The sequence below is a fragment of the Colletotrichum spaethianum genome (assembly GCF_022836535.1).
Source record: "Colletotrichum spaethianum MAFF 239500 DNA, contig01, whole genome shotgun sequence".
In the NCBI taxonomy this organism is placed as follows: domain Eukaryota; kingdom Fungi; phylum Ascomycota; class Sordariomycetes; order Glomerellales; family Glomerellaceae; genus Colletotrichum; species Colletotrichum spaethianum.
This window is the reverse complement of record NW_026054771.1, coordinates 3017445-3043356: the sequence shown is the minus strand read 5'-3', so window position 1 is coordinate 3043356 and position 25912 is coordinate 3017445. Positions and strand designations below refer to the sequence as shown.

Sequence of the window (25912 nt, the reverse complement as noted above, 5' to 3'; positions counted from 1 at the left end):
TCTCTTGGCGGCGAGGAGGCTCTCCTGGTGACTTGGCCAGTGACAACCAATCAAGGTTTTGGCGCATCCTGCCCCGTGCTGCGGCCCCTAGGCTCGATACCCGTCCCTCGGCGGCCTAGGTACGGCGTGGCATGGCATGGGACGGGCATGGGGATGGGGGGGGGGTGATGTGAAATGTGAATGTGGAGATGGGTGGTGCAGAGCCACTTGCGGAAGTTCAGGTTGCCCAGTTGGTTGGTCCTTGTGAGAAGTATATGAGTGACGAAGATGAAAGTCTCCCATAAGCGTCCAAGTCGTGTTTCCTGCTGCTCCCCCCCATCCAACACGCACACAGAGTGAGTGAGTGAGTGAGTGAGTGAGTGAGTGAGAGAGAGCTCCCCTAACCCTCCCTCGTCCACGCCCCTCCCTTCCTTCGTTCCTCTCGCACCGCAGCCGTCTCCCATTACCACTCACACGTCTCCCTCCTATCCAGCCCTGCACCGGTCTCCTGCATCCCATGCGTCCGTCTACTGGCTGACCCATCGATCCATCGATCCATCCAAGGACCTTTTTTCAAACCCTAGCTCGGCCCCAGGATCAAGCTCTAAGCTCCCAAGCTTCAAGCTCCAGCCTGTAAGGAGCCTGGAGAAAACCAGACAAGATGACGGGTTGGGGATTTCTTGACTCTTCCCCCCTCCCCCTCCCCCTCCCCCTCCCCGTCCGTCTGCGCCGCCCGCCTGCCGCCGTCTTAGACGCACGAAGGGGGCGCTAGGTGGTGTGTTGACTCGCAGATTGTACGGCGGCACGACACTGCAGCCACGCGCCGTAGAGAAACAAAGATGCCCGAGGGCTCTCTGTCTGGCCTAACTGATGGCTGGCACTGCCACAACCCGGGTCTCTGTCGCTGGCTCCCAGTCAGTCCACCTCCCCTTCAATAACCATTTTCCTCTGCTGCCGCCGGAGACATTCACCGCTGCAATGTGGAGAGAGGAGCATATCTCGGTTTGCTACAAGCAGCTAGCGGGGGCCGTCCGGGATTCCCACATCAAGACCGCTGCGTGCCCTTCACAGCTGCCCTGGCTTCTTGCTTCACCACCACCATTCACTGCTGTAAGCGCTGCAGCATCTGCATCTGCATCTGCCGCAAGAGGAGCTGGGGGAGAAGAGCAGAGAGGCCGCGCGAGTCGCATACCGAATCCCACAGCCATGCCCATGTCCGCGTTCAGTCACTCTCTATCCTATCCTATCCTCTCTCTCTTTCTCCCCTTGCCTGGAACGGACTCAACCCGCTGCCTGCCCTTCTACAGAGTACCAATCGGAGAGATACTCGCTCTCGTCGTCGTTGCTGTTGCCATGCGCCTTTTTCTCGCGCAACTGTTGTTTACCGAGTATAGCCAATATGACCCTTGAACCCATCCGACCCCCGCCTCGAAACTACTAACTGTATTTCGCTCAGATTTTCCTTTGTGCGACTCCACAGCCACCGGCACCATATCTTCCCCCCCAAAAAACCTTCACCAGGCGGTCGGCGGTTCCCCCTCCAATGCATACTCACAGGCCGTTTCTCCAACCTCGAAGAAAACAGTCAGCCAGGTCCAGACGCGGCCTCCGCCAGTGTTGTCTCATGATGACTCCAAGACTCAAAAGTTGTCCTTTTGTTCGCCAGCGCCTCGTCAGCGAAAAAAAAAAGCCGTCCCGCTTTGTACAATAGTCGGCTCGCTCCTGCTCACACCTGGGCCCGTCTCGTGCTCCCCTTTTGGCATCGTGCTTGGCTCGATGTATACTACCTGTCTACCTAAGGGAAAGTATCGTGACGTGCATTCGACGCATCAGAATATCCCTCTCTCACTCTCTTACTCACTCTGCCCTCCCTCTACATAGGCCGCACCCCAAAACTTGTACGTACTTACACTGCCACCTGCCCCCTCTCTCTGCTCGGTGATGCTTTTAGTCATTCCGAAGAAAAATCAACATACAAACGGGCTCTGCGCATGTCTGGTCCAAAAGTGGTCTACTTCGCCTAGCGATCTGCGAATTCAATCCCAAATCACCGCAATCCAATGCCGGCCTAGGCTGGCTGTCCCCTTACCCGTCGGGGGCGTCAGGGCTGTGCCATACAACTGAACGGGCAGTCAGAGCCGAGTTGGGCCAGCGGATGAGTGAGTGAGCGAGTGAGTGAGCGAGTGAGTGAGAAAGAGAGTCAGGGCCGGCGCCGAACAAAGGAGAGAACGAAGTCCTCGCCTCCCCCACCCGGCTGCTCACTATGCGCTGTTAATCGACATGTCTGATGTTGGCAGCTCACTCCCTCCCTCATCCTCGAAAACGAGCGCAGAAAGGGGGGAAAAAAGGCTGGGCTAGTGCCGATCCCATCACGCGCCCAGAAGGCCCAGCAGGCGGCCTCCAGGCTCACCATGGCCCATCCTGGCTTCGCGCTCACCTTCACTGTTCATGTCCTCAAGTCCACCTCCCGTTGAACCTTCCCCCCCTTGCTCCCACTCTTCTCCACGATTGCCCTGGTCCCTTACGGCAAGCCGATGCACGCACGCACGCCTAGTATAAAAAATACCGCGGCACCTACCTGTTTTCTGAGCCCCCCGGCCAAGCTAAGAGGAATAAAGGCAGAGAGAGAGAGGCAGAGAGCTGCAGAGAAACCTGCTGGGTAGGGGTTCAATCCCCCTCCATATGGGAAACGCGCAATATGTGTCTTTCAAGGATATCGGTACCGTAAGATGACAGGACGTAGACGCAGACGACAGGCTGAAGCGAAGGGGAACACCCCCGCCGCATGCTCGCGTGAGTGAGGGGATGGACCCGACAGGCAGGACAGACAATGCCCAGAAGAAACCAGCCCCGAAAAGGGTACTACTACCATAGTTTTTACCCAGAAACCAGAACCCCAAGACGGACGAGAGACTCTTTGCTCTGCCACCACTGGATCCCCCCCCCCCGGGCGCACACTCTCGCACCACTCAGAGGAGGAGGATGTTGTTTTTGGCACTGCTGATTTGCACACGGCGCTGCATTGTACACTGGCAGCTGCACCACGCGCGGACGTGTGCAGTTACGACACCTCACTGCGTGCTTACATACATAAATACATACCATACACGACCCAAGCCAACCCCCCGGAGCGAGACCCGACGGAGGGCGCAGCCAGACGCAGCCAACGAGTGGCCAGCAAGACACCGCAGAAAATCGGCACCGTACTGGACTGGCCTGGACTGGCTTGTCATCCCCTCGGCCTAGTTGGTCTGTCCATTTTTGGTGTTTCTTTCTTCTCTTCTTACCTACTAGAAACGGCGGGGGCGCAAAGCACTCCAGTAAAGCACTGCGCTCGCCCACACCGCAGAAACGCCCGCACGCACAACCCGTAGTTTCTTTGATGACTTGATTCTGGTTGATGCTTTGATGACTGATATGGAGTAGCACTACTTTTTCTGGTCCCGAGGCCTGGAGAACATTGACAGGAGACATTGACGAAGCCTCTTGTTCCGCGCCACGGGCCACCGCTTCTAAATCTGTCCGTTGGTCAATGCTGCGTGTTATGCCGCGTGCTCGTCGTCGTCTTCGCATGGGCATGGAATCCATTGCAATTCGAGTTCCAGACCAGTCTCCAAGCAAACCAAGCATATAGCACCGGCATCCAGCACCCAGGCGCAGACACGCAGCCACATGCGCACACACGCACCACGCAACACTCGTGTGCATCCCCAATTCACCCCCAATCCCTAACCCATACTTACTCCCCATCCCATCCCGTGCTGTCCTCCTCGCCCTCGCCCTCGCCCTCGAATCGAGCCTAAAAAGTCAAAATCCTTCCCCTTGTGTTTCCTCGGTGGCGCATCTCGCGGTGCCATTTATCCGATGCGCCCCCCAGATGAATGGGATGGCAGCATCGTGCACCGGTCGAATCCCCCTCCATCTACCCATCTCCTCATTCCGTTTTCCCTCGTGCTTGTCTCCCCGGCTTACTGTTTGAGTTTTTTGTCGTAGAAACACTTACCCATTTTTATTTTATTATTTTATTTTCAGTTGCTTGCCGCTGCCGGACTCATCCCCCTCAAATGCGACTGCTGCAGCAGCTGCTACTGGCCCGCCTCCTCACCAGTTGAATGACGTCGTTGGTCAGAGGGCCGACTCCGCTGCCGCTGCGAGCTGCGTTGCTGCGCCTCACTCGAAGCTCGAATCGAAACCCCGACTTTCTGTGGTGCTTGGTCGCCATTTCGCTTTCCGGACTAAAATTTCGCCCTCCCACGACTCGACGGGCTCCCGCCTTTTCACTGCTGTAATAGTGCTGTCCGCCACTGCCACCCGTTGTCTGTCGTCCGTCCATCGATTTGTCGATTGTCGTCTGGCCGCCCACCCCAGCAGTCCCTCCACCCTCCCCCCCCCCCCCCCCCCCTCCCTCTCTGTGCGACACTCACCCGGCGTATTTTTCTGAGTGTATGTGCAGTGCACAACCTTTCCCGTCCTCTGCACACATTGCTCGCAATACCAACAATGGCTATCGGATTGCTCAGCATCCCGAGGGAGATTCGCGACCTGATACTCGACGAGGTCGTTTTCTTGCCCGATCGTCCACCACCTCTCAATCCCTCAGTCAGCCAGGACCGCAAGAGGCGCGAGTACAAGGGCAAAGGTTTTTTCGATGGGCACGACATTTGGGTCGAGAAACAGATCCGCGCTCCGCCTTCAGGCTCCCCCAACAACGCAATCCTCCTCGTCAATCACCAACTGCACTACGAGGCGAAGAAGCTGCTTGCGTCAAAAGGAACTCATTGCCGACTCGATGTCATGTATGTCAAAGAGTGTGGCTTGTGGCCGACTTGGCTCGCTGTGCCAAGATCGACCCGCCATGCAGACAGTGTCCACGTCCAATTCCGCATTTTCGATCCCCCCCCCGACGTCAATCCCGACTGGAAAAACGAGGAACAGTTCCGTGGCGGCGATGGCGGTCCGCCCTTCATCGTCTGGAACTTTTACGCCATGCTCTCCGGGTACCTGCGATACGGCCCGACCGCATTCAGCAGTGTCGTCGCCGACCCGTCAAACTTCACTATCAAGAAGTTGGTGCTGGACGTTCTCCCGCCGCCGCCTGAAGAGAAGCACGACCGTCTCGTGTCCGGCGGTGCGCGGCGGCCGCCGGCACATGACATGTTTGAAAGATTTACCACCATGGTTATGGACGCAGAGAAGCGCGAGCGCAGAGGGATCACTTGGCCCTGTCCGCCAGAAGGCAAGGAGAGCCTTATACCAGCCGAGAAGCTTGCTTTCTTCATGTGCTGCCAGATTGGCGGTCTCCTATCCATGTACAGGGACTGGGCCGACTTCGGCGCCGTCCTCTATGAAGGTATTGGGAGCATCGAGATCCGCGTCAACGGCGAGCCACGACGCTACTTCGACCTGGACGACATGCTCGACAGGTTACCCATACAGCCGATCGCGGCCTGGAACGAAAAAGAACAGCAAAAGAGACAGAAACGCTTCGACGACTGGAAAGCCCAGGCGACGGCAACAAGACGAGGCTGGAAAAAATGAACAAAAGGAAACTTGGATGATGACATGAATAAATTTTTGGCTTTGGCTTGGCCGTACTGGCCATGAGGGGGCAGACCTCTCTTTTGCATTGGGCAGCGATACCACCGGATAGATGGCTTTTCTTGGAACGGGGGGTTTCTTTCCAACGGAGCATGGTGCATGGTGCATGGTGCGGTACATCCAATTCGGAGGCGGTCGGTCTCGGGGCCGGATATGTTCGGTACGGTACCGGAGGCCGGAGCCGATCCAGAGATAATCGGGCTTTTTTTTTTCTCTTTCTTGAATTGTCTTTAGCGAGATAGGCCTTCCACCGCGGTCCGGAGCCGGGCAATATCAGAATGGCTTGCTTTGCAGCATCCACCCACGACTATCTGTTTCCACAGTCCTCGAGACTCAGCGTTAGCAACCACCTGGGAGAGCTGCGCTTCCCACGACGTAGCAGGGTGGTTTGATCCCTCGGGGAGTTCCCATTTCTGAGTCGTCGTGTTGTAAACTTCACCGTTGGTGCCATCCGGGTAGAGGACTAGGGCCGGGGCCTCGGCGATGGCGCCGACCTCGATGAGCTCCTGGACAGCCAACTCGTAGCTCTTGACCAGGGACTCCAATTTCCAAACCTTGGTGCAGTTGATGCCGATGCCCCATGGACGACTTGTGGCAATCTCGGGGCTGAGCATGGCCACCACAGCCTGCTTGATGGATGAACCGTCCGGCAGGCACTCGTCCTCGCGCGGGAAGAGGGAGGCGATCCAGAACGGGATGGGATCCTGGGTCGCAAGGACGCCACTCTTGTCGAGGGCTTGCCTCACAGCCTTGATCTCATCGGCACGGGGGATGGTCTCAACGGCGACATAGCTAATGGAAGGGGCGAAGGCACCAGCGTCCTTGAACAGCTGCAGGCGTTCCAGATGCCAGTCGCGCAGCTTCTCGAGCGAGTCGTGCTCGGCGTCATAGGCACCGCTGTACTCTTGTCCGGGAATCATGCAGGCGCCATAGGGACCGATGCTGAGAGCCGTCTTACTGCCTTGAGCGCGTCCGGCTTCATGAGAAATGCGGATGGCGTCCTGGATAAAGTTACCGATTGTGGCCCGGTCGATACCATTGGGATACTTGGCAGTGCGGGTGTTGGCGAAGCCATGTATGGACAGCTGGTAGGTGGCAGTGAGAATAATATCGACGGGCACGTGGCCGAAGTCTCTTTGACAGGCAAGCAAGGTATCCTGGCCGTCAACAAGAAGATGAGTAGACCAGAGAGGCGTGGTGGCAGACTCGAACTTGACACCGTACTTGTCCTCGAGCGAGGTGCCGAGGCCTCCATCGAGAATAAGGACGCCGGGGTGCTGCTCCTCGGTGGCGGCGCCCATTTTTGTTAATGTAGTAGCAATACGAAAACCCAGGTAAGAGGAAGGCCGAGTGAAATGCGCAAGAAAGGTTCGGACCGGTAAGGGATTTCTGATAAGGCCAGGCTTCCCAACCCAGAATAGAATTTGAGTTCTGGCAGGACGGGGAGATACGGCCAATATGAGATGAGTTGAGAGACGGACGCGCGGCGGGCGTTGGAAGTCTTGGGAGGGGGGAGAGGAAAGTCTTGGGTCTTTGTCGGGTCTTGGGAGGAGAATTGGTCTTGGGTCCTTTTTTTTGGGGGGGGGGGGGGATGGAGAGAGGGAGGGAGGGAGAGGGCGAGGAGCTCGGGAGCGGAGGAAGAAGCGAGGCCAGACAAAAGCAGCAGCGGCAGCGACGCAGCACAACCAGTTACCGGCGAGCCTTGGTCCGCTTGGAGGGAAGGGACGGGGAGGGGGTTCCACCCTGGTGGAAAAATTTGGGAAAGCATTACGACGACTTCCCTGATGACTAAGGAAACACGCCCGTTTTCCATCTGCCAAGAAACAAGCGGCATCAGCTTCCGTTTGTCTGCATCAATGCACCTTCCTCCTCCCCAAGCCCCCCTTCCTTCCCGTGTCTTCCAATCCAGCGTCCAACGAGCCAAAGAACCTGCGAGAAGGCGATGCCTACGTCACGGGGCGAGGAAACAGGCCACACCTCCGACGGGGAAGGAGGGACGCACCCGTTGATGGGAGTTTGTTTGGAAGGTGAGACCTGCCGCTGTATCGTGAGCATCGATCGCATGGGAGGAGAGAGCGAGTGCTTGCTCTGCCAGGCTGGGCTGATGGGTTCCCTCCCTCCCAACCGCGCCTGCCGGTGCCAAGACGGAATGCGACCTGCTCGGATGAGCATACCCGTATCCCCAATTTCACCTCTGACACAACAAGAACGGGTCAGTCAAGAACAGTGCAGTAGGTGCCCTTTAGAGAGAGGGAGATGGAGGAAGGTTTCATTCGCTTAGCTGTGAGTGAGTGCCTTCAGAGAGATGCTCAAAATGAGATGCTCAACATGAGATGCTCAACATGAGATGCTGTCTAATAGCACAGCGCGCCGAAGTTAAGCTTCCGTCATCCCATAATGATCTGGGGTAACATGATGTACGAGGTGCAGAACATGCATATTCCACATTCCAATTGCACTCGGGACGCATTCCTGCTGCCTCATGCTCGCTCGTAATCTCACCAAGGGATTTCTCCAACGTGGCAATCAATGTTCTTCGCGGGGTGCGCTTTCTCCTCTCGAGGATTCTCATGCCACTCCATCTCTGAGAAAGAATAGTGGACGAGATGCGTTATTTCAGCTAACCAAGCAGATACGAGGGGTCGGGGAGGCCCATTGGTGCTTCGAGAAGACCGGTGGCTCGCGCGGAGCAAGACCCAGTCTCCCTCTTCCCTCGAGCACGCAAGACTGAGTCATTCGAGCCCATTCTTTATGGGCCCCATTCGTGCAAAGTCCAAACAATGTCTCGACTGTCGTCGTCGTCGTCGAGTTCCGAACGAGAGCTTGTTGAACAGCTCACTTAGGTATGGTTGCTTTAGCTCCCGCTCCTGTCGTGGCAGGGGTCCTCCGTGCCCTCCCTCCCCCGGCCAGCTTCCGAGCGGAATGGGACGGGGCTGCGTTTTGGGCTGATGCAACGTCGTTTAACTCTAATTGGCGACGAACTCAAGGACCCCGCCGCCGTCCCGCCGTCGTCATCCCGCAAACGTCGGTCCGCCGTGTAAAGGATCGGCCGATGCCGAGCTCTTTACAGGCAACGCCCGTGGGATTGGCGAGGGACGAGGACACCCGTGAACGACAGAATGGCTGTTTTCAACTCGCAAAGTTTCTCAGCATAGAGAAAGCTGGTCGGAATTACCCGAACGCAACACCCTCGCTGCAAATCCTTGACTTTGGAACATCCACGGCGCTGAGCTGGAGTATGCCGCAGGAACATCACCGTCCCGGGAACAATCAGCCCGGCATCCCGGAATGCGGGTAATCCATCGGCACAAGGCGGGGCCATGCCAAGAACCCCGGGCCCCTCCACCGAGCCCGGCGCTAGTGTGTGAATGACGGAGCTTGCCTGAACTTGTCAACGGAAGGGCGCGATAGGCGTTTGTGGGTCCGATGGGAACCCGTTTTCTCCCTCCCATCGCTGTCGAGTCACTTGCCGTCGACACACATGACCAAAAAAGGGGAAAAAAGGAAAATAACTGTATTGAATTGCCTTGGGTCCTGAGACCGAATACCAGAAAGACGCAGCTGAACCAAACGACGATCACGACATGGCCACAACAACGACGACAATGGCCACCGCCTCGGCCTCGACGTCCGGCATCGAGCTCCATCCCCTCCCGGCCTCAGTCTCCCTCAAACAATACCCCATTCCACCAACCCAGCCCGCCGAAGACGGCGATCCGATCCTCCGCGCCTCGCGCGAGGCCGACTCAGCCATGCCCGAGGGTGGCTACGGCTGGGTTGTCGTCACGGGCTGCTTCATCGTCGCCTGGTGGATCATCGGCACCTCGTACTCGTGGGGCGTGATCCAGAGCGCTCTCATCGACGACGGCCTCGCGACTCCCGCCGTGCTCTCCTTTGTGGGCTCCCTCGCTGTTGCGCTGATTTCGGCGCTGGCCATCGTCAACTCGCGTGTTATGAGGCGCATTGGCCCGCGCAAAACAGGATTGCTGGGGATCGCGCTGCTGGGCTTGAGTGAGCTGCTCAGCAGCTTCGCGGTGAAGAACGTGGGTGCCATGTTTGCGACGAGCGGCGTCATCATGGGGCTGGGCATGAGGTGAGTCCAAGCCACAACCTTGTGATGCAAGATCTTTGCGCTGACAGCACTCATCTAGCTTGTGTTTCTCGGTGAGTCTCGACCGTTAATCCTATGCTGTCGTTTCCAGCGCACAACCAACTGACAAAGGTAGATCATCTCCGTGATTCCAGCACAGTACTTTAGCCGCAAGCGCGGCCTGGCCAACGGCATCGTATTCGCCGGTGGCGGTCTCGGCGGCGCAGTCAATAGCTTTGCCTTGGACGCCCTCCTCAACCGCCTGGGCTCAGCGTGGACGTACCGCGTCCTTGCCCTCGTCACCCTGGCCACCGGTCTCCCCGCCGCCTGGCTCATCAAAGAGCGTGTTCCCGTCCGAAGCTCAGGGTTTGTTGAATGGTACGTCACGCAGTCATACCAAGCTCTCGTCCCCAAGCGTACAGCAACTCACCAGCCAACAGGCGTCTCTTCAAATCCTTCACCTTCCTCGTCATCTTCCTCGCCGGCGCCGTCGGCACATTCCCCCTCTTCGTCCCGCCCTTCTTCCTGCCCCTCTATTCCAAGTCCATTGGCTTGTCGTCCTCGACGGGCGCCGGCCTGGTCGCGGGCTTCAACTTCTCCTCGGCCGTCGGCCGCATCTGCTGCGGTGCCCTCTGCGACACCTTCGGCGCGCTCAACGTGCTCTGCGTCTCACTGGCGCTGACGGCCGTCAGCATGCTGGCCATCTGGCCCGCGTCGACGACGCTGGCGCCCATGATTGTCTTCGTCATCGTCAACGGCATCTCCAACGGCGGCTTCTTCTCGACCATGCCCACAGTGGTAGGGAACGTGTTCGGGTCTGCGAGGGTGTCGGTCGCGATGAGCATGATTGTCACCGGCTGGGCTGGGGGTTATCTCATGGTGAGTTTTGTTCCGCCTCAAGACAGGCCTAGAGAAGCTAATGGGATGGCTAGGGCTCCCCGATTGCTGGCTACCTCCTCGAGGCATACGGAGGCGCGGAGAATGGCCTCCAGGCATACCGCCCTGCCATGTTCTACGCTGGGTCGTTGTCACTGGCGGCAGCAGGGCTGGTCGCACTGGTCAGGTTCCGGATAAACCACAGCATCCTGGCGAGGATTTGAGACAGCGGTTATACGCGGATTACCAAAGGCGAGGACTGGTCGATCATTAGAAGGCACGCCGGAGCACAAAAGGAGTTCATGTTCTCGAGTACTGCAAGCTGCATACCCGACAAGCAAGACAATCCCCCTTCGAAAGTACGAATCGGATGAATAGTGTTGTAAACACCGGAGACCGGCCGACGGGCTTGCGAGGCAAGGGACAATCCATGATATAGCACCGAGCCCGAGCCCGAGGGATTCCTTCCAGACTCACGGTGTCATACCACAATTCGGCAGGCAACAGTGAATTTTAATGGCGTCTCAACCTAAACTTTGTACCCTGCACTTATCCCCCGCATGATCCACTCTACCATGCAGAGACACATCAATCGGAGCGGCTGCTGCCTACTCGGTAGACTTGGCGTCCCGACCCCCGAGTGATTCAACCCACAGCCCCCCGGCCTTTCAACTCGGGGACGCAAAGCCGCAAGCTCATTCAAATGCCACTGCCTCCATGCTAAACCACCCGGAACACACAATCCCGCGCCTCAAGCCCCTTGTTGTCGATCAGGGTCCCATCTGAGTCACGCCGCAGCGTCATTCAGACCTAAAGCCAAACGGCCGCTTGCGGCGACCCCCTCGTTCCTCTTCCCCATGCACGTGCCGTCGCGCCTCCTTCGCGCCTCGTCTCCCTGACGGAACTTTCCTTTACTGCTGACCGACGCGCGACGACAATCTTGAGCTGGACGCCGTGTCGTGTACAAAATACCCCCGCTAGTCCCTCTCCCTTTGAACCCCTCATCACATCGAGCTCGCCAGAGAATCAGCTCAAACTCAGCAACTCGCCTGCCTACCTTGCCATATACCAAGAAAAAAAACCACCAACATGTCCATCGACCACGTCGGCCTCTTCGTCCCCGCCTCCATCTACAAGGAGACGGTCGACTGGTACCTCACCGCGCTGGCCCCCGTCGGCTTTAAAAAGTTTGTCGAGCCCAATGAGTACGCCTGCGGCCTCGGCGTCCAGCGCCCCGACTTCTGGATCGCCTGCCACAGCGTCGACAAGGCCAACATCCCGCTCCACTTGGGCTTCAAGGCCGAGAGTAAGTCCTGCGTCTCCAGGCCCCGGCCGGCGTTGACGGAGACGGGCACATGCTGACACGGGGGGGCGGCGTGACGCAGACCGCAAGGCAGTCGACGAGTTCCACAAGGCCGCCATCGCGGCCGGGGCCAAGGACAACGGCGCGCCGGGGCTGCGGCCGCAGTATCACCCCAACTACTACGGCGCCTTCGTCATTGACCCCTCGGGGAACAACGTCGAGGTGGTCTGCCACATGCCCGAGGTTACCGAGTAGGCGGGTGGGGAAGCGTTGCCGCCATCCATCTTTATGGGCGCCAAAATAGGCGCGCAAGTCCAATTCGGACAGGGTCAGGAGTTGTTGGGGTTGTAGAGAAGCAAAAGCTGATGGGGTCATCTTATGAGAGACTAGCCTTAGGGCTAACTTCTATATTAGCCTTATCTTATACCTATAAGCTTATTTCTTTCTCTAATAAACTAGATTTAGCTAAGAAACTAGCTGATTTTCCTTGACCTAGAAAGAGTGAAGCCTTCACGATACCTCGTTGTAATAACGTACCCCAGAAACATGGGCCCCTTTTGGCCTGGTTCGTGCGACGCTAAAAGTGGTGTGCTCGAGTTATAATACCGTAACTCGCCGCTTGTTGCATGAGCACTGCATTCTTAACCCACCCAAAGGCCCCCTTCTGGCAGCTCTGGCAACACGCCGGGTGGATGGACATTGGGCGAGACTCATTCGGGTCCGTCGATAACCATTCCATCCACCCATCACGTACGCACTCCAAGCTGGCATAGCTGACATGCAAACCAACAACGCCCTCGGCCGCTGGCTGTGCCTAACCGGGATCCGTAGATTTCAGCAACCCCCACCCAAAGCGTCCGAATACTTGTCAGCCGTACGTTACTACTGTCACTGGTCGCATCGCTCTCGTACAAACAAATCGTCCATAGAGTTGAAATCACGTATTCGGGACATATCATTATGCTCGCCATCTATGTCAATCTCGGAACACCATACGCCTCGTCCCAATCATGCATGCGCAAAAGTCTAGAACGTAACGCAACGTGTAACTTAATCCAGACCCAGCCCACCTCAAATATACCTGCGTTCCTTTCTCTTCTTGCTGATAGTCGTTCCGTAGATGCGCGCAAAAGGCCCTGAGTACAGCGTGCCCGACACATGGATGAGGTCGCCCTTCCCATGCGCCGAATCCGCCACATGCTGCACTGCTATATTCTCCCAGGCATCAAACCCCCCAGTGAACCCGACACATCTATCCGGGTATCAAGTCCTTGTAAAACCATACCAGCTCCTCGTGCGTCCCCGGTGCAATGCTCCTCTGGCGCTATACTGTATATCGATCGAAGACAGGCTCACGTCGTCCGCCGCATGAGTACGTACGTTACTTCGAGACTTCTTCGGTACCGCGCCGTTCGAAACTTGTCCAATATTCCTCTTACGGTCATGAACGCAAAGCGAGACCAACGTGTTCTAACCGATGCTGCTCGGATCCAATGCTAGTATCGATGGCTCCGGTAGACCGTCCCCCAAGCTTGATGTATATCAGGGTATCAATCTTGTAATATTGCAAAAAGAAAATGTGGTTTAGGAATCGCCGCCGACAGCAGGACGTGATCGCTGTGCCACCACTTCCCGTGCGTAAAACTCCACCAACATGGTGCCGTAAGCCTCTAGGTCCTCAACGGGGACTGCAAGCCGGAAGTCATTCAAAAGGAGAAACTGCAATTCGAGATGGTTCAGTTCCGCCAATGGAAGTCCGCCGACCTGAAGGTCTGGTTAGCGCCTGTTACTTCTGCCGAGGAGGGAGCAGCATCAACGTACCTTAGCGTATCTGGAATTAGTATAGAAGACATCTGAGAAGAATTTACTCGCGCAGGTCACTCCCGCGATAATCAGTCGGTGGATGTTGAAGCTGTCAACCACGAAGTACGTCGCGGGAGCGCCCGGAGGTGTGGGCTGAGGCACGATGCTCCCAGTGCTCTCGGTAGGCTTGGTACTCTTCTCGTCCATATCGTCGTCGTCCGCGAGGTCCGAGTCACTCTCGTCGTCGTCGTCTCGCATATCCACATCGGCCGACTGCGTTTTGGGTGTTGGCTGTGAAGTGGAAACTCTCCGTGCCTCCTCATGCTTGACAACCATTTCGTTGACACGTTCCGTCATGCGGTCAAAGTAGACCAACAAGCTCAGAAAGACTTCGTACGTGGTGGGACAGTACTTGTGGATTCGGGACAGGTAGCTGAGAATGGTGATGGCAGGGATGTTCTTGCCGTGGAACGCCAGCACCGACGTGCTCAAAGGGCTCATCTGCGAGCCGTTTCCTGACTCGTTGTTCTGGCTCGCCTGCTGCTGGTGCGCGACGTTGCGTTGCATAGCATCGTGCTGCAAATCGTTGGTGGTTGTGATCTTGGTGAGTAGAGCAGCGACCATCTCGATGATGTCGCCAATGGGCATGGCACTAATCTCGTACTTCATCGCCTGCAGAGGCGGGTCGTTGAGTATCCCAGGACCGTTGCCAGATAGAAGGTCTGCCTTGGCGAGGCTCTGGATATGGGCTAAATCGCGCACGTGAATCGTCTGGCCCTTAGGCTGCTGGCGTGGGGACAAGGTATCGGAGAGGGGGTATGAGATTGGGACGCCGGTCGCGCCGTTGCCGTCGGACGCAGGTGACGGTTGCTGCTGCTGCTGGCTCAACGCCGAAGGGGCCTCCGTGGCCAAAGCGGAAACAGCATGGCCGGTGTCACGAGAGTCAGTTGCCATGTATGCGGGGCTATCGGCATGCTGAGGCCTCGCTCGGGTAGGGGACGAAGATGAAGGAGGCGAGGGGAAGCGAGACGCTCCTCCGCTAGGCGACGCTTGCTTCTCGGTAGAGTCCCAGTCGGATCGCTTTTGGCGCGTAGGCGTAGTACTGGTAGGATGCTGGTATCTAGGGCTTGCAGAGGAGTGATGTGCGGGCACGTCTCTTGATCGACTGGCAGATCGATAACGGGAATCGTGCGAATGCTGGTGTGGAATGCCGGACGAGGCAATCATAGTGTGGAAATGGGAGGGATCAGAGACGAAGTCACCGATCACAGCTGCCATAGCATCGTATTATGCCCAAAGTAAAAGAATGACCGTATTACAATTATGAGGGTTGGAAGCGGCAACTGCGGGAAACAAAGGTTCAGTTAGCAAATGTCCAAGTCGAGTTTTGCAAGTCGTGGGCGAAAGGAAGCGGCGGGTCCAAGATGGGAAAACATGGGGGAAGACGACTGTGTGCCGCACGTTGATGTCGGCAAGCCAGGTTGTTACGTGACGACCCTGAGACCTAGAGGCTTTCGCAGCAGCGACGAAGCCTGCCACGATTGCGCGAGCGAGACTCGTCTGACTAGGTTGCTTGTCCAATGCCCATCTCCTGAGGCGAGGATGATGGCCTGGAGCAAAGCCTTATCCGCGTTGTAGCCAACTCGGACCTCGTTACTGAGGATTGCGCCGGCGCAGCAGCACCAGGTCCGGCAAAGCAGGCGAGCAATGGGAATGCACCAACGAGTGACGAGGCACACTAACAGGCAAAGCTGATGCCCGACGTTGTGGCTCAGCCTCGGAAAAAGGGCTGCTGTTGCCACTTTGACCACCAGGCGCAGGTACGAACGACGTCACAGATGCGTGTCTCGAGGCGACCAGGACAGATGGAGGGAATAGGCACGTGTTGGGAATGCTGATGGAGCCGACAAGAAGAAGAGAGAGGAATGCGCAAATGCACCAAGCAGTGCCAACAACTCACCTAAGTCGTCCAACAGATAGGTAGAGGGGCTATCGACACAGCGATAGATGTTTGTTGGTAGGCGAAGGAGTGGTAGTCGGAAGTTGCGACGCGATGGGCAGCAACAGTGTTTCGGGAAATGTGTAGTCGGAGGAATTACTCGGAGGTGATGCAAACAAGCAACGGGGTGTTAAGTGCGCTGGCGTAGGTTAGGTCGAATCGGGTCGAGAGGGGGGCGTTATTGGCAGTCGAGACCAATGCCGGAAGGGTGAGCAAGAGAGGCACAGGGACGCGCTGAGCCAAACAAGGACGGGAGGGAGGTCGAGAAGGCGGTGATGGGTGCGAGGAGAAGCAGGATAGAGGAGGAGGCGGACGGGGGGTTGAAAAGTACGGTGTCGGTCAGGTCTCGTCCGACTCGGCGACTCGAGAGGCTGTTTCTGTTCCGTTTCGCAGAGCGTCTGCGATATAGAGTACCGGAAAGTAAAGGTACCAAGTATCGGGAGAGAGGAAAGAGAGGGAAACGGGGAGCAGGACGACGAAGAAAGAAGCCCCCTTGTAGAAAGTCAAGTCTGGAGGAAGACGAGACAGGGCCAGAACAGAAAAAGCAGACTGGGGGAGGAAGAGTCGGTGGGGGGGAAGAAGAGGAGGAGGAGGAGGGCGGAAAGATGGATGAATACGTAGAGGAGGTCCAGGAGTGGATGGGGAAGATGGCAGGAGAGGAAAAGCCAGAAAGGCACCGATGGGCAGCAGCGTGAGAGGGACGTGGGCGTGGTGAATGGAGGGGAAGGCGCGGCGACGTGGGCGGGCCAAGCAGGAGCGGCGGACGGGGGGTGGGCAGTGAACAGGGCAGGTCGAGGTATGTACCTGGAGCCCCGAGAGACTGACAGAGGCACCACCGTTGGCCTGTGTCGAGTGGTGACCCAGTAGCACAGTGGAGAGAGCACCGAACGATGGACTGGGCTGGAACTCTGCGACCGCGAGAAAAGAGAGCAACAGCGTGCACAGGCGAGAGCAGGACCCCGCCAACCAAGTGGGCTGGCCGGGCGTGGTTTTCTACCTAGTACTTTTACCTATGCCTGCACTGCGTGACTGCTAAGCTCTAGGTGCACTGCTTGACTGCTAAGCGAGATCGCGTCTGGGCCGTCTGCCTGGTGTCTGTTGTTCTAGACTTTGAATCTGGCGTGGGCGGCGTGGAGTCGTCGTGGTTGGCGGCGGGAGAAGTGATGGTGAGTTAAGTGCACCCGGTAGAGAGAGGATGGTACATTCCGAGCAGACAGAGTTGCTCGAGCCTTGGAGCGAATGAGTGGGCGAACGAGCAAGTGAGCAAGGCGAGGAGTGACTGGCTTCAGGGGACCCTGCTTGAGATTGGCGGTCTGGTGGAGACGGATGAGGTAGATGGCGAAAAGATGTCCACGAAACGGCTCGTCTGGGTAAAGCACCTTGCTGTTGATGTGCAGCCGCACCGCCAGATGACGGCACAAACGCAAGTCAACACGACTGGTTTCCAAGGGACCGAGACGACCGTTTGTTTCCGTGGCCGCTGACGGGTTCGAGCTTCTGTGCTGTGCAGCGACTCTGATGCACGCGCAGGACACCCGCCGCGGTGCAAACTGCCCTGTCAACGTGTTCTCGTCGTCCAGCTGCTCTTCATTCACGTGTTCCAGATGTTGCTTTGGCCTTGCGGCCGTTCTGCTCTGCGTCGTCTGTGACTCTCTCGACCGGATGCTACTGGATACCTGGACTTTCATGCGTATCCCGGTGGGTTGAAACCAACGACCGTCAGTGACTGAATGGCATCTAGTCATGTTGATCGCCCTTTGCTGAGCTGTCTCTTTCTCTCTCCCTCTCCCCCATGTCTTGTGGCGGGATGGCGAAAAAGGTGAGGAGCCACCCGAAACATGTGATGACATAAACACGCGCTAGTCAACCGTCCCCGTCGAGCACACCAGCCACTCAGAGCTCCCGCAACAGCAACACCTTCCGCCCACGAAATTCAAGGGTCCTTTTTCCCTCCTCGTCCTCCCGAATCTGCTCGTGCCATCGTTGCAAGTCCAAAGTGGCTGCAGCCCGCTCCCGGTTCCCTGTCTCTGCCACGACCTACGTGCCTGCCTTCTTCCCATTCACGACGCCCGGTTCCCAGCAGGCGGGCCCAACCGAATCCAGCACAGCCTCGTTGCGTCCCCGACCGGTGCTCTATAGCACATATCATAATACACTGGCAGTTCCGTACTATGGCTTTCGCGCCGAGGTTCTTAACAACCCTCTTATCCTTATTGGGGCCAGAGCTCTCGAAAGGACATACTATGTATCAAGCTGCTTAGATTGCGCTCCTCCCAAGCCGCAACCCCGTCGACCCTGGACCTTGTTTCCCCGTTCTGTTGCCAACGCGGGACGTTCACGACGCTGCCCAAACGGAGGACATGCGGACTGACGCTGGTCGTGGGCTTTGCTTTCCCCAGGCCTACCTACACCCGTGCGGCGGCCTGCATCCTCCGCGTCCTCACTGAGGCTGACGGCGCGCTGAACGTCCAAGCGAAAGAGTCAGAACCTCTGCATAGAAAAACCATAACCCACACTACGGGGACTGAGGGGGGTCGACAAGGGACACCAAAGTGTAAAGTCCCGGAGATGCGCGAGCGGCCATCCCGACACATCGTAACGGGCTGCAGTCCAATTTCCAAGGCGGACGCGCGATTGCAACATACCGAATCCAAGGGTTCAGAGACCGAGAAATCTAGTTTATCTTGGTACGAAAAAGCAACCCGACCCAGCGCTTCGACGAAACACGGGAATAAAACAGGCCACTGGGTGGTGTAGGTAGTGGGCTGGCTGGCACGCCGCGGAAGCCATAGCCAGAGACGACCCATCCACGCCCGCCGGGAGGTGAGGGTGTGTTCATCTCGCCCTCTCACTGGCTGCGCCGATAAGCGATAAAGCTGATAAGACACGCTTGATGAGCAGGGGTCATCTTAGCGTGGCAGGGAAGCCTTGACTTTGGGGAGGTTATCGGATAAGGTACGTACCCTGGCGTTTCCAGCTTCTTCCCCGCCAGCAGGCGCCCTGCCACCTCCCTTTCTCACAGCGCCCAGCCCAGCAGAGCATCGTAAATCCATCCGCCAATTGCCTGCCGCCAATGCGGCTAGGTATTGGTATGGCCACAGGCCACAGGCCAAGTACTTGCAAGCCACCTTTGAATATCCGAGATACTCCACCGAAACACTGCGGCATGCAACATTCACGATGGCCGAGATGGATCTCGGAACAATTAACAAGCTTCTCCTATTTGCGTCCTCTGGTACGATGCGTTTACGTACAGCGAACACACGAGAACACACTGGCCACTTACTTGCATTGCCTTCTATGTACAGTACGACCTTCTACCCCAGTCACCCCTGCCGCACCGCCGCCCCTCGGCCGAATCTGGACCTCACTTCCGTCCAAATCAAGCAATATCGTCTTCTGACTTCGTATGCTGTATTCAGCCACGCTCTTTCCCCATCTTTCCCCCCTTTTACCGTCCTGCTTGATGTTGCAACTCGCCCAGCCTTCCCCATCAGCAAACAGGACACGGGTCAGATGGGAAAGCTTGCCAGCCGGTCTATTCGGGAGTTGGGAACTAGAGTCAGCCCGTCTCCCGGTCCCGGATGCGCGTCAGGTACCCGCGCAACCCTCGCCGCGCCCATCACAACCGTGTATCAGGACGCAAGTCGGACGTCTACTTTGGACGAACTAGACGGCCACCGGCTCGTGGCATCACCGGCAATGGGGGGGCAACCTTTCTGGTCTGTCGTCTGCCACAGCCCAAGAGGCACACACCGAACTGGCCTCGCGCTCGAATCATGCAGCTTGCGCTCCCGCTATCCTCCTCCGCGCTGACCTCATCACTGGCTACCAACGGGCCAAAAGGGGCAACAAAAAAAAAACAAGCTTTCATCATCGAGCCGTCCAACCCATCCCGCGCCCAGCTTTTAGCAAACCCCCAAGTCCCAACCACTACAATCGACCCCATGCTCTCTGCCCCCCTTTCTTTCCCCATCACCCCCGGCCGGCATGGATAGCACCCGGCCAATGCCCGGCTTCCCCTCCGGCACGAGGGCTTCGATCCTTGGGTGCAACTCTAGCAGTTTACATGTGGACCCCCAATCTAATCTTGCTAATCTGTATGTTGTGCGAGCTTACTCTGTACCTTCACCGCAATCCCTCCCACTCGAGAGAGAGAGAGAGTGAAGCCACTCATGCTATAGGGCAAGCCCTGCCGCGCAATCGATAGGTGCTAGAGGCATCGTGGCACGCCGCATCTCCAACAGCCCGTCCCACGTTTCGCTCCACCGCCGTTCCATGGCTTGTCCTAAATCGTTACCGACGGGCCCCAGTGGCATGCGATCGGCCGCGCCTTCGTTGGTTGCCCAACCCTCGCCGTAGTTTCGAGATGGTTGCTCCGAACCATGATGGACAACCAGCCCTGACTGAGAGTAGGTACCGGTAGATACCTGGCCCCCAGGAGCGGAGTGCCTCTTTGTCAACAGATGGCCAGAGACTGGTGAGATCTTGGTCCCGGATGGCGTGCGCTCCTGGCCGGCGTGCCACCTGGGACGTTACTTTTTTTCTTTCTTTTTTTTTTTCCCCTTCCACCCCCAGCGAACCGTGACCACGAGCAGACACTTTGCGTCAAAGGCCCGGAAAGATCACTTCCTCCTCCCCGCACCGCCCCTGATTCGCTCCCGCTCCTCGTCACTCGCAGAGCCGAGCCGCGCTAGATCCCCTCCCCCTTCACCGCCTCCGAATCCGAGGTTTGCCTCGCTCCCCAAGCCAGGCCATGGCATGTTTGGGGGACACGGCGGCGGCGGACGCTTATTTCACCTCCTCCCTGCATCGTGCATACGGGTGGCAGCGCTCGCGTGCCCGGCGGCTTGTCGTTCGGGACCGGGGACAGGGCTCCGGGCACATGGGCCTGGCGTCACGTCGCAGCGCAGCGCCTGTCGCATCTTGACCACGCGAGCCGTCGGTCCTTATCTCACCGTGGTACATCTCGCCGAGGGGAGGGCAGCAACGAGATCGTCTCCCACGCATGCTCTTTGTCAGGAATTTCTCGTCTTGCGGGTCATCTATTTTATTGTACATTGTACATTCACTGTTCGTTCGCCAAGTCCAAGGTGTGTCGTCGCCTCGGCATGAATGCCCTTCGAGGCTCGTCCGTAACTTATGGCGACCAGCCTGTGTGATGTGTCGCCCCCTTGACGGCGAGCCATCCGGGCGACTCATTGCTTCCCCTACGGGCCGTCTCCGACCCTCTCTTCTTCCCTTCACACACAAATTCTCTCTCTCTCTAGTGCTTCACCGTGTAGTCCTCGTCGGGGAGGTACAGATGCCTCTGGGCGCCCTTGGCGGTCAGGACGACCATGCGGATGACACCGCCGGAGCTGCCGTCCCACTTGATGGCCTCCTTGAGCGATCCCTTGACGAACTCGACTGCATCCTTCTCCTCCATACCCTCCTTCCAGTGCTCGTCGCAGTATCCGTAGATGTAGGTGGAGCCGGAACCGCCAATGGCGTATGACTGCTTGTGTAGGGAGCCGCCGAGGGGGATCGAGTAGACCTGGCCGCCGTGGCGCTCGTCCCAGCCGGCAATGATGAGGCCGGCGCTTGAGGAAGATGTTAGCAAACGTCGACAAGAGTCACGGGAACCGGAGAGCAAGGGGGAGAGGGGAGAGATGGCGGGGCAAACTCACGTCAGGCGGTCCTTGTTGGCGTAGCAGACCTCTTGGAAGATGGCGGCAGCGGTTTGCGTCATCGGGGGCTTGCCGTTGCGCATGGCATACAGGCCCAGCTGGTACTGGACAATGTCGGCGACGGCCTGGGTATCGGCGGCGGAGCCTGACCGGCAGCACCAGATGGTGTCGTGGACTTGTGTGAGCTTGTCGGTGACGCGGTTGGCAATGTAGGCGCCCGTCGTTGTCCGGGAGTCGGCACCTGGATGGTTGTCGAACGTCAGCAATTGTCCCCGGCATATGCGCACCCAACTTTTGGCTCGGCGGCCGCAGCCTATCGCATCGAGGGGGGTGAGCAAGACGTACCGAGAATAACTCCGTCCTTGAAGGTGACTGCCATACTGTCGTGGGTGTCAGTTGCGTCGAAGACGGGATTCGCAAGGCGGGTCACCGAGGGGTAGAGCTTACATCGAGGTTCCGAGGCTGCGAACGTCATTAGCTTCGGCTTTCAAGAGGACAAGACATGCCGGGCCATCACTCACTTGACCTCGCCCTTCTTTAATCTCTCCATGTCGACGTGAATGCCGTCTATCCGCCCGCAAAGGTTAGCTGACAATGCTCCCTGCTGTGTGCCCATGTGCCTCCGGTCCCGCTCAATGCATCATCGAGCTCTCCCGGCAAGACAGCAGTCGTACCTTCGTTCAGCATTCCGGTGGTGGTGAACTCCATGTTTGCTTGCGTGTGAGTTTTGTCTGTTGATTAATCGGGGTGTTTGTTCTTCGGGGTTGAGAGAATCAAAGGTGAAATTCGGCGGTCGAATGGTGGGGGGTTCGTTTGATGTGTCGTCGGTGGGAAGGCGGCGGCAGGCGGTCGGTTGCTGAGGGAAAGGCTGGAGCTCGACGAAGCTCAGGCAGCTCCAGAACGCGTTGGCCTTGCCCGCCCCGGAAACACTGACCACACTAGTCACGTGACTATGGATTACATAAGACAAGGAGGGAGCGTCGGGCCTTGATAGCTGCAGCATAGTGACACGCGAGTGCCAAATGAAATATTTGGATGAACACGGCAAGTCAAGTTCAAGAGTAATTGTGCCTCTACATTAGCCGGGGGGCCGGAATTACCAGCACGGCGTAGTGGCATGTCATCGTCAGTCAGGATTAGGAGGTGCCCTCCCCACATGTGAACAGATCCCCACGTGAGCTTTTAGATTAGAGATATCAAGCGTCAAATCGAGAGTATTGCATCGTAGGAAGGAACAATCCGGTCATGGGGGCCCTGGAGCTTCTGCCGGAGCCTCCCATACCCGGTGCAATGCCGTCGCGAATGCAGTCTATCCGGATATCAATGTTCCGCCATGTCCGGGTTGCCGGGCCCGGTCGTTATCCACAACGCCGGCCCAAAGATCAACGCCGCCTTTATACAAGTCTCAGAGATGTGTGGTATGTTACAACGCTGTTATGTCCAGAATGTCCGAATACGCTCATCATTTGGCCCGGCATGTCAGTAGCTCAACCCCCCTTGGACAGACTATCAAATGTCAGCGTCACAGCCCGTTCACTGCACACCGAGAGCATGGGCGACCTACCCGTCCTTCTCGAGCTCCAAGCTCGGCTTCTCCTCGCCCTCCTTCTTCTTCTTGTCCTCGTCGCCGCACCCGCAGTCGTAAAAGTCGCCAATCTTGTTGCAGTCAAACTGCTCCTTCTTCAGGCGCGTGTTGACCTCGTTGTGGACGAAGCAGGCCCATCCGGCGGCGGCGTTGCGGCTGCTCGTCTGGGGCGGGTACTTTGCCAGCAGGGTGCGGAAGTGCGAGGCGCAGTCGCCGCACGGGTAGAGGCGGGCAAAGAGCTGGATATACGTCTTGAGGGCGAGGCTGTCGTCGGGGGTGGGCTTCTCGGGGAAGCGGGCCATCATCGTGTGGAAGAGCTTCCACGAGGCACGGCCGAGCTCGGCTCTGCGGGAGGGGAGTGTGTGGTTAGTTGCAAGTGTTTAAAAGCAACCCTTGTGGCCTCGTCGTGTCCAGCACCGCGACCCAGGGATCTGGTCCGGAGGCGGGCTGTCGGTGCATGCGGACCACGGCCTTCGGGAGGAGTGGGGGTGGGGAGGAAAGCTTACTTAGCCGTCGCATTCTCGAGCTTCGGGGCGATGGATTCGCCGGAGAGAATGCTGCTGGAGATGTGGCCCAGGTCGGGCATGTCGGCGCTCGAGGAAGAGTCGCCCTTGGCCGGGGCGACGGCGGCGGGTGGCGCGGGCGACGAGAGTTCGCTGGTGCCGCTCGAGAAGAGGTACGAGATGCTAAAGAAGGCCACGACGGCCAGCAGCACCATTAACGTGAGGTGTTGTCTTCGCGCCATGGTTGGTGGGGAGTATGGCTGCTTTCTGTGCAAAGAATGCTGGAGGTAAGAAAGAAAGAAGGATGGGTTGGGTGTAAAGACACCCGAAGATGAAAAGGAGTGAGACGAACCTCCTTCAAGGAGGGATCGAATTTCGGACGAATTGTTCGCCTTATTCGCGACCAGCAGCTTTTTTTTTATTTAGTTTCCCGGGGACAGAAACCCCCCCAAGACCGAGCAGATGCGCGCCGATACACCACCCTCACACACTGTGACGCTGCACCAAGAGCGGAAGAAGGCGAGGGGCGCGGGCGGAGGAGGGACGGGGGGATAATTTGGCGTCGGCCCACGCTACAGGGGTCATCAGACGAGGCTATTTGGCTACGCCGCCAATCCCGTCGCCGCTGAATCCGCGCAGCGCCACTTGTTCGCATGTGTCCCGGCGCGCTGGTGAGATGCTGGCCGTGGTCCCTCACACTATTATGGGATTCCCACTTTGATGGGGGGAAATTCCCTTCAGTTCGTTCGGACGCTGCCATCGGCCGGTTCAGTGCAGCTAGCGGGCTTTCCCAGGCGACGCCCAGCCCTGTGGGATCCCTGGCCCGTGCATGGTGCTACCCCTTAACTTTGATTTCCTTCCCACTCCACCTCGGCCCCTGACCGGATACTAGAACCAACCTGAAGCTGACCACCGCACTCAGAGATCCTTGTGGTGTGGGTAGGACAGGTATCGAAGGAGTTATCAAGCACTGGTCCAGTTTCCTTATGCCTTGGGATCCTCAGATGTACCCTCTTGCATTCCCGTCATGTATATGCCTCTCTTTTGCCATATCCCGGCGCCAATGCACGACACAGTTTGCCCAGGTTCTTGAGTTTCACATCAACCCAATGCTGAAGACCTCACATATGATGGCCAAGTCATCGTGTTCGAATGCGACGTTGCTGCAGTCATTGGCTTGACTTTGTGAGTATTTGAAGCCACCGGCTTCCCAACTGTGACAACTCTTAAGATCAAACACTCATAGCCTGTCAAATCGTATTACACAAATGTCAATTTCGTGTTCTTGAACGGAATCAGAGCCAGGATGACGGCGTGGTGATAGTACGCGGTCCGGTCGATGACGTCGTCAGTCAACAGCCCGACCGACCCTCTGCTGCTCTTCGTGTTCGTCTGTCCGAAGACAAGGTTGTCCGCGTCCCCCAGCTCCATCCCCCGGCGCAGGTAAGCGGCCGTCTCCTCGGGGAGGTAATACGCCGCCGTGCGCGCTTTGCCCACGCGGCCCTGGCGGTCAAGAACCACGATCCAGGCAAAGTTCATGATCGGCCCGTCCTGCTTGTCCGACATGTCGATGCCGCCCTCGATCCCAACCCAGTACTCTGCGTCCTTCTCGCTCTCTCGCGCACCGCGCGCCCTGTTGAGAGCCCCGCGGAGCGTCTCTTCGTCTGTCAGGGGCTGGTCGGGGACGCCGGATGGAATGCTGACTCCGCGGACATCGTAGGAGCCCGGCATGGCTGAGTCGAAGCCGAGTTGTGCTGCCCGGATCTTGGTGGGGTTTTTGGACGCGACGACGATGGAGGTGGTTGTGGTTGCCATGTTGACGTTTGTGTTGCAAATGCTCTTGCTTACTTGGCTGCTAAATACACAGATGTGCTGAGTACAGGAGAGACGAAGAGTGATGCACGGCCGTTCCAAGTAAAGTATTGCGGCTTTTTGAAGGTCACAAGTTATCTTCAAGTCGGCTGGTTTTAGAGTCGAGATGACTCATTCGGTGGAGACATTTTCTAATGAGAAGTGGTGTGGCACCGTTAGGTTGTTGCGGCTGACCGCGGTTTGAACCCCAGCCTCTTTAAAGGGCCATTCAGGTTCACCAAATATCACCACTTGCAAGTTTCCGAATCAGGCTATAGGGATTGGTTGAGGTGTGCCTCACAACTATACTCCGATATCAGGACTGACGACCCTTCCGCTGGTTGATGTCCGTCTTTGCAAATGATGAATTTGCTTCTATATGTGTTTTTCATTCTTGACCATCACGAATGTGTCACATTTTGCTTTTCATTGCCGTTTGCACTCTCCTCATGTCTGGATTAATAGTAGAATCCATGCTGCTTCCTTACCACTATGTCTTCTTTTCTGTCTCGATCCCGTTTTCATCACCATCATTAACAGGCTTCTTAGCCGGTACTATGACCAGCTGGAGGTATAAGTGATTACAAACTCTTGATTTCTGGCTTCTGATGCCTCTGTGCGAACTTGTAGGATGCATTAGCTGTTTGAATAGAGAC

General features: G+C 57.3%; 8 protein-coding genes across 8 annotated transcripts; 3 read left to right on the top strand and 5 right to left on the bottom strand.

Moving 5' to 3' along the window:
- Positions 1-4479: 4479 nt before the first annotated feature.
- On the top strand, positions 4480-5517 carry ColSpa_00823 (uncharacterized protein; the record flags this gene model as incomplete). The annotated part of the gene is made up of 1 exon (XM_049267035.1): positions 4480-5517. The coding sequence occupies one exon, from the start codon at positions 4480-4482 to the stop codon at positions 5515-5517; it is 1038 nt and encodes a 345-aa protein (XP_049122992.1).
- A 290-nt stretch (positions 5518-5807) lies between these two features.
- ColSpa_00822 (homocysteine S-methyltransferase 1) lies at positions 5808-6878 on the bottom strand (the record flags this gene model as incomplete). Its single annotated transcript, XM_049267034.1, has 1 exon — positions 5808-6878. One exon carries the CDS (start codon positions 6876-6878, stop codon positions 5808-5810), a length of 1071 nt encoding a protein of 356 aa, XP_049122991.1.
- Positions 6879-9182: 2304 nt separating this feature from the next.
- Positions 9183-10767, top strand: ColSpa_00821 (aspyridones efflux protein apdF; the record flags this gene model as incomplete). The annotated part of the gene is made up of 4 exons (XM_049267033.1): positions 9183-9670; positions 9836-10045; positions 10108-10546; positions 10600-10767. 4 exons carry the CDS (start codon positions 9183-9185, stop codon positions 10765-10767), a joined length of 1305 nt encoding a protein of 434 aa, XP_049122990.1.
- Positions 10768-11632: 865 nt separating this feature from the next.
- Positions 11633-12101, top strand: ColSpa_00820 (uncharacterized protein; the record flags this gene model as incomplete). Its single annotated transcript, XM_049267032.1, has 2 exons — positions 11633-11849; positions 11929-12101. The coding sequence occupies 2 exons, from the start codon at positions 11633-11635 to the stop codon at positions 12099-12101; spliced, it is 390 nt and encodes a 129-aa protein (XP_049122989.1).
- A 1329-nt stretch (positions 12102-13430) lies between these two features.
- ColSpa_00819 (PHO85 cyclin-6) lies at positions 13431-14603 on the bottom strand (the record flags this gene model as incomplete). Its single annotated transcript, XM_049267031.1, has 2 exons — positions 13431-13610; positions 13668-14603. The coding sequence occupies 2 exons, from the start codon at positions 14601-14603 to the stop codon at positions 13431-13433; spliced, it is 1116 nt and encodes a 371-aa protein (XP_049122988.1).
- A 6311-nt stretch (positions 14604-20914) lies between these two features.
- On the bottom strand, positions 20915-21867 carry ColSpa_00818 (proteasome subunit beta type-1; the record flags this gene model as incomplete). The annotated part of the gene is made up of 4 exons (XM_049267030.1): positions 20915-21230; positions 21318-21558; positions 21663-21697; positions 21839-21867. 4 exons carry the CDS (start codon positions 21865-21867, stop codon positions 20915-20917), a joined length of 621 nt encoding a protein of 206 aa, XP_049122987.1.
- A 1010-nt stretch (positions 21868-22877) lies between these two features.
- ColSpa_00817 (FAD-linked sulfhydryl oxidase ERV2) lies at positions 22878-23647 on the bottom strand (the record flags this gene model as incomplete). Its single annotated transcript, XM_049267029.1, has 2 exons — positions 22878-23247; positions 23409-23647. 2 exons carry the CDS (start codon positions 23645-23647, stop codon positions 22878-22880), a joined length of 609 nt encoding a protein of 202 aa, XP_049122986.1.
- Positions 23648-24665: 1018 nt separating this feature from the next.
- On the bottom strand, positions 24666-25220 carry ColSpa_00816 (non-canonical purine NTP phosphatase; the record flags this gene model as incomplete). Its single annotated transcript, XM_049267028.1, has 1 exon — positions 24666-25220. One exon carries the CDS (start codon positions 25218-25220, stop codon positions 24666-24668), a length of 555 nt encoding a protein of 184 aa, XP_049122985.1.
- Positions 25221-25912: the final 692 nt, after the last annotated feature.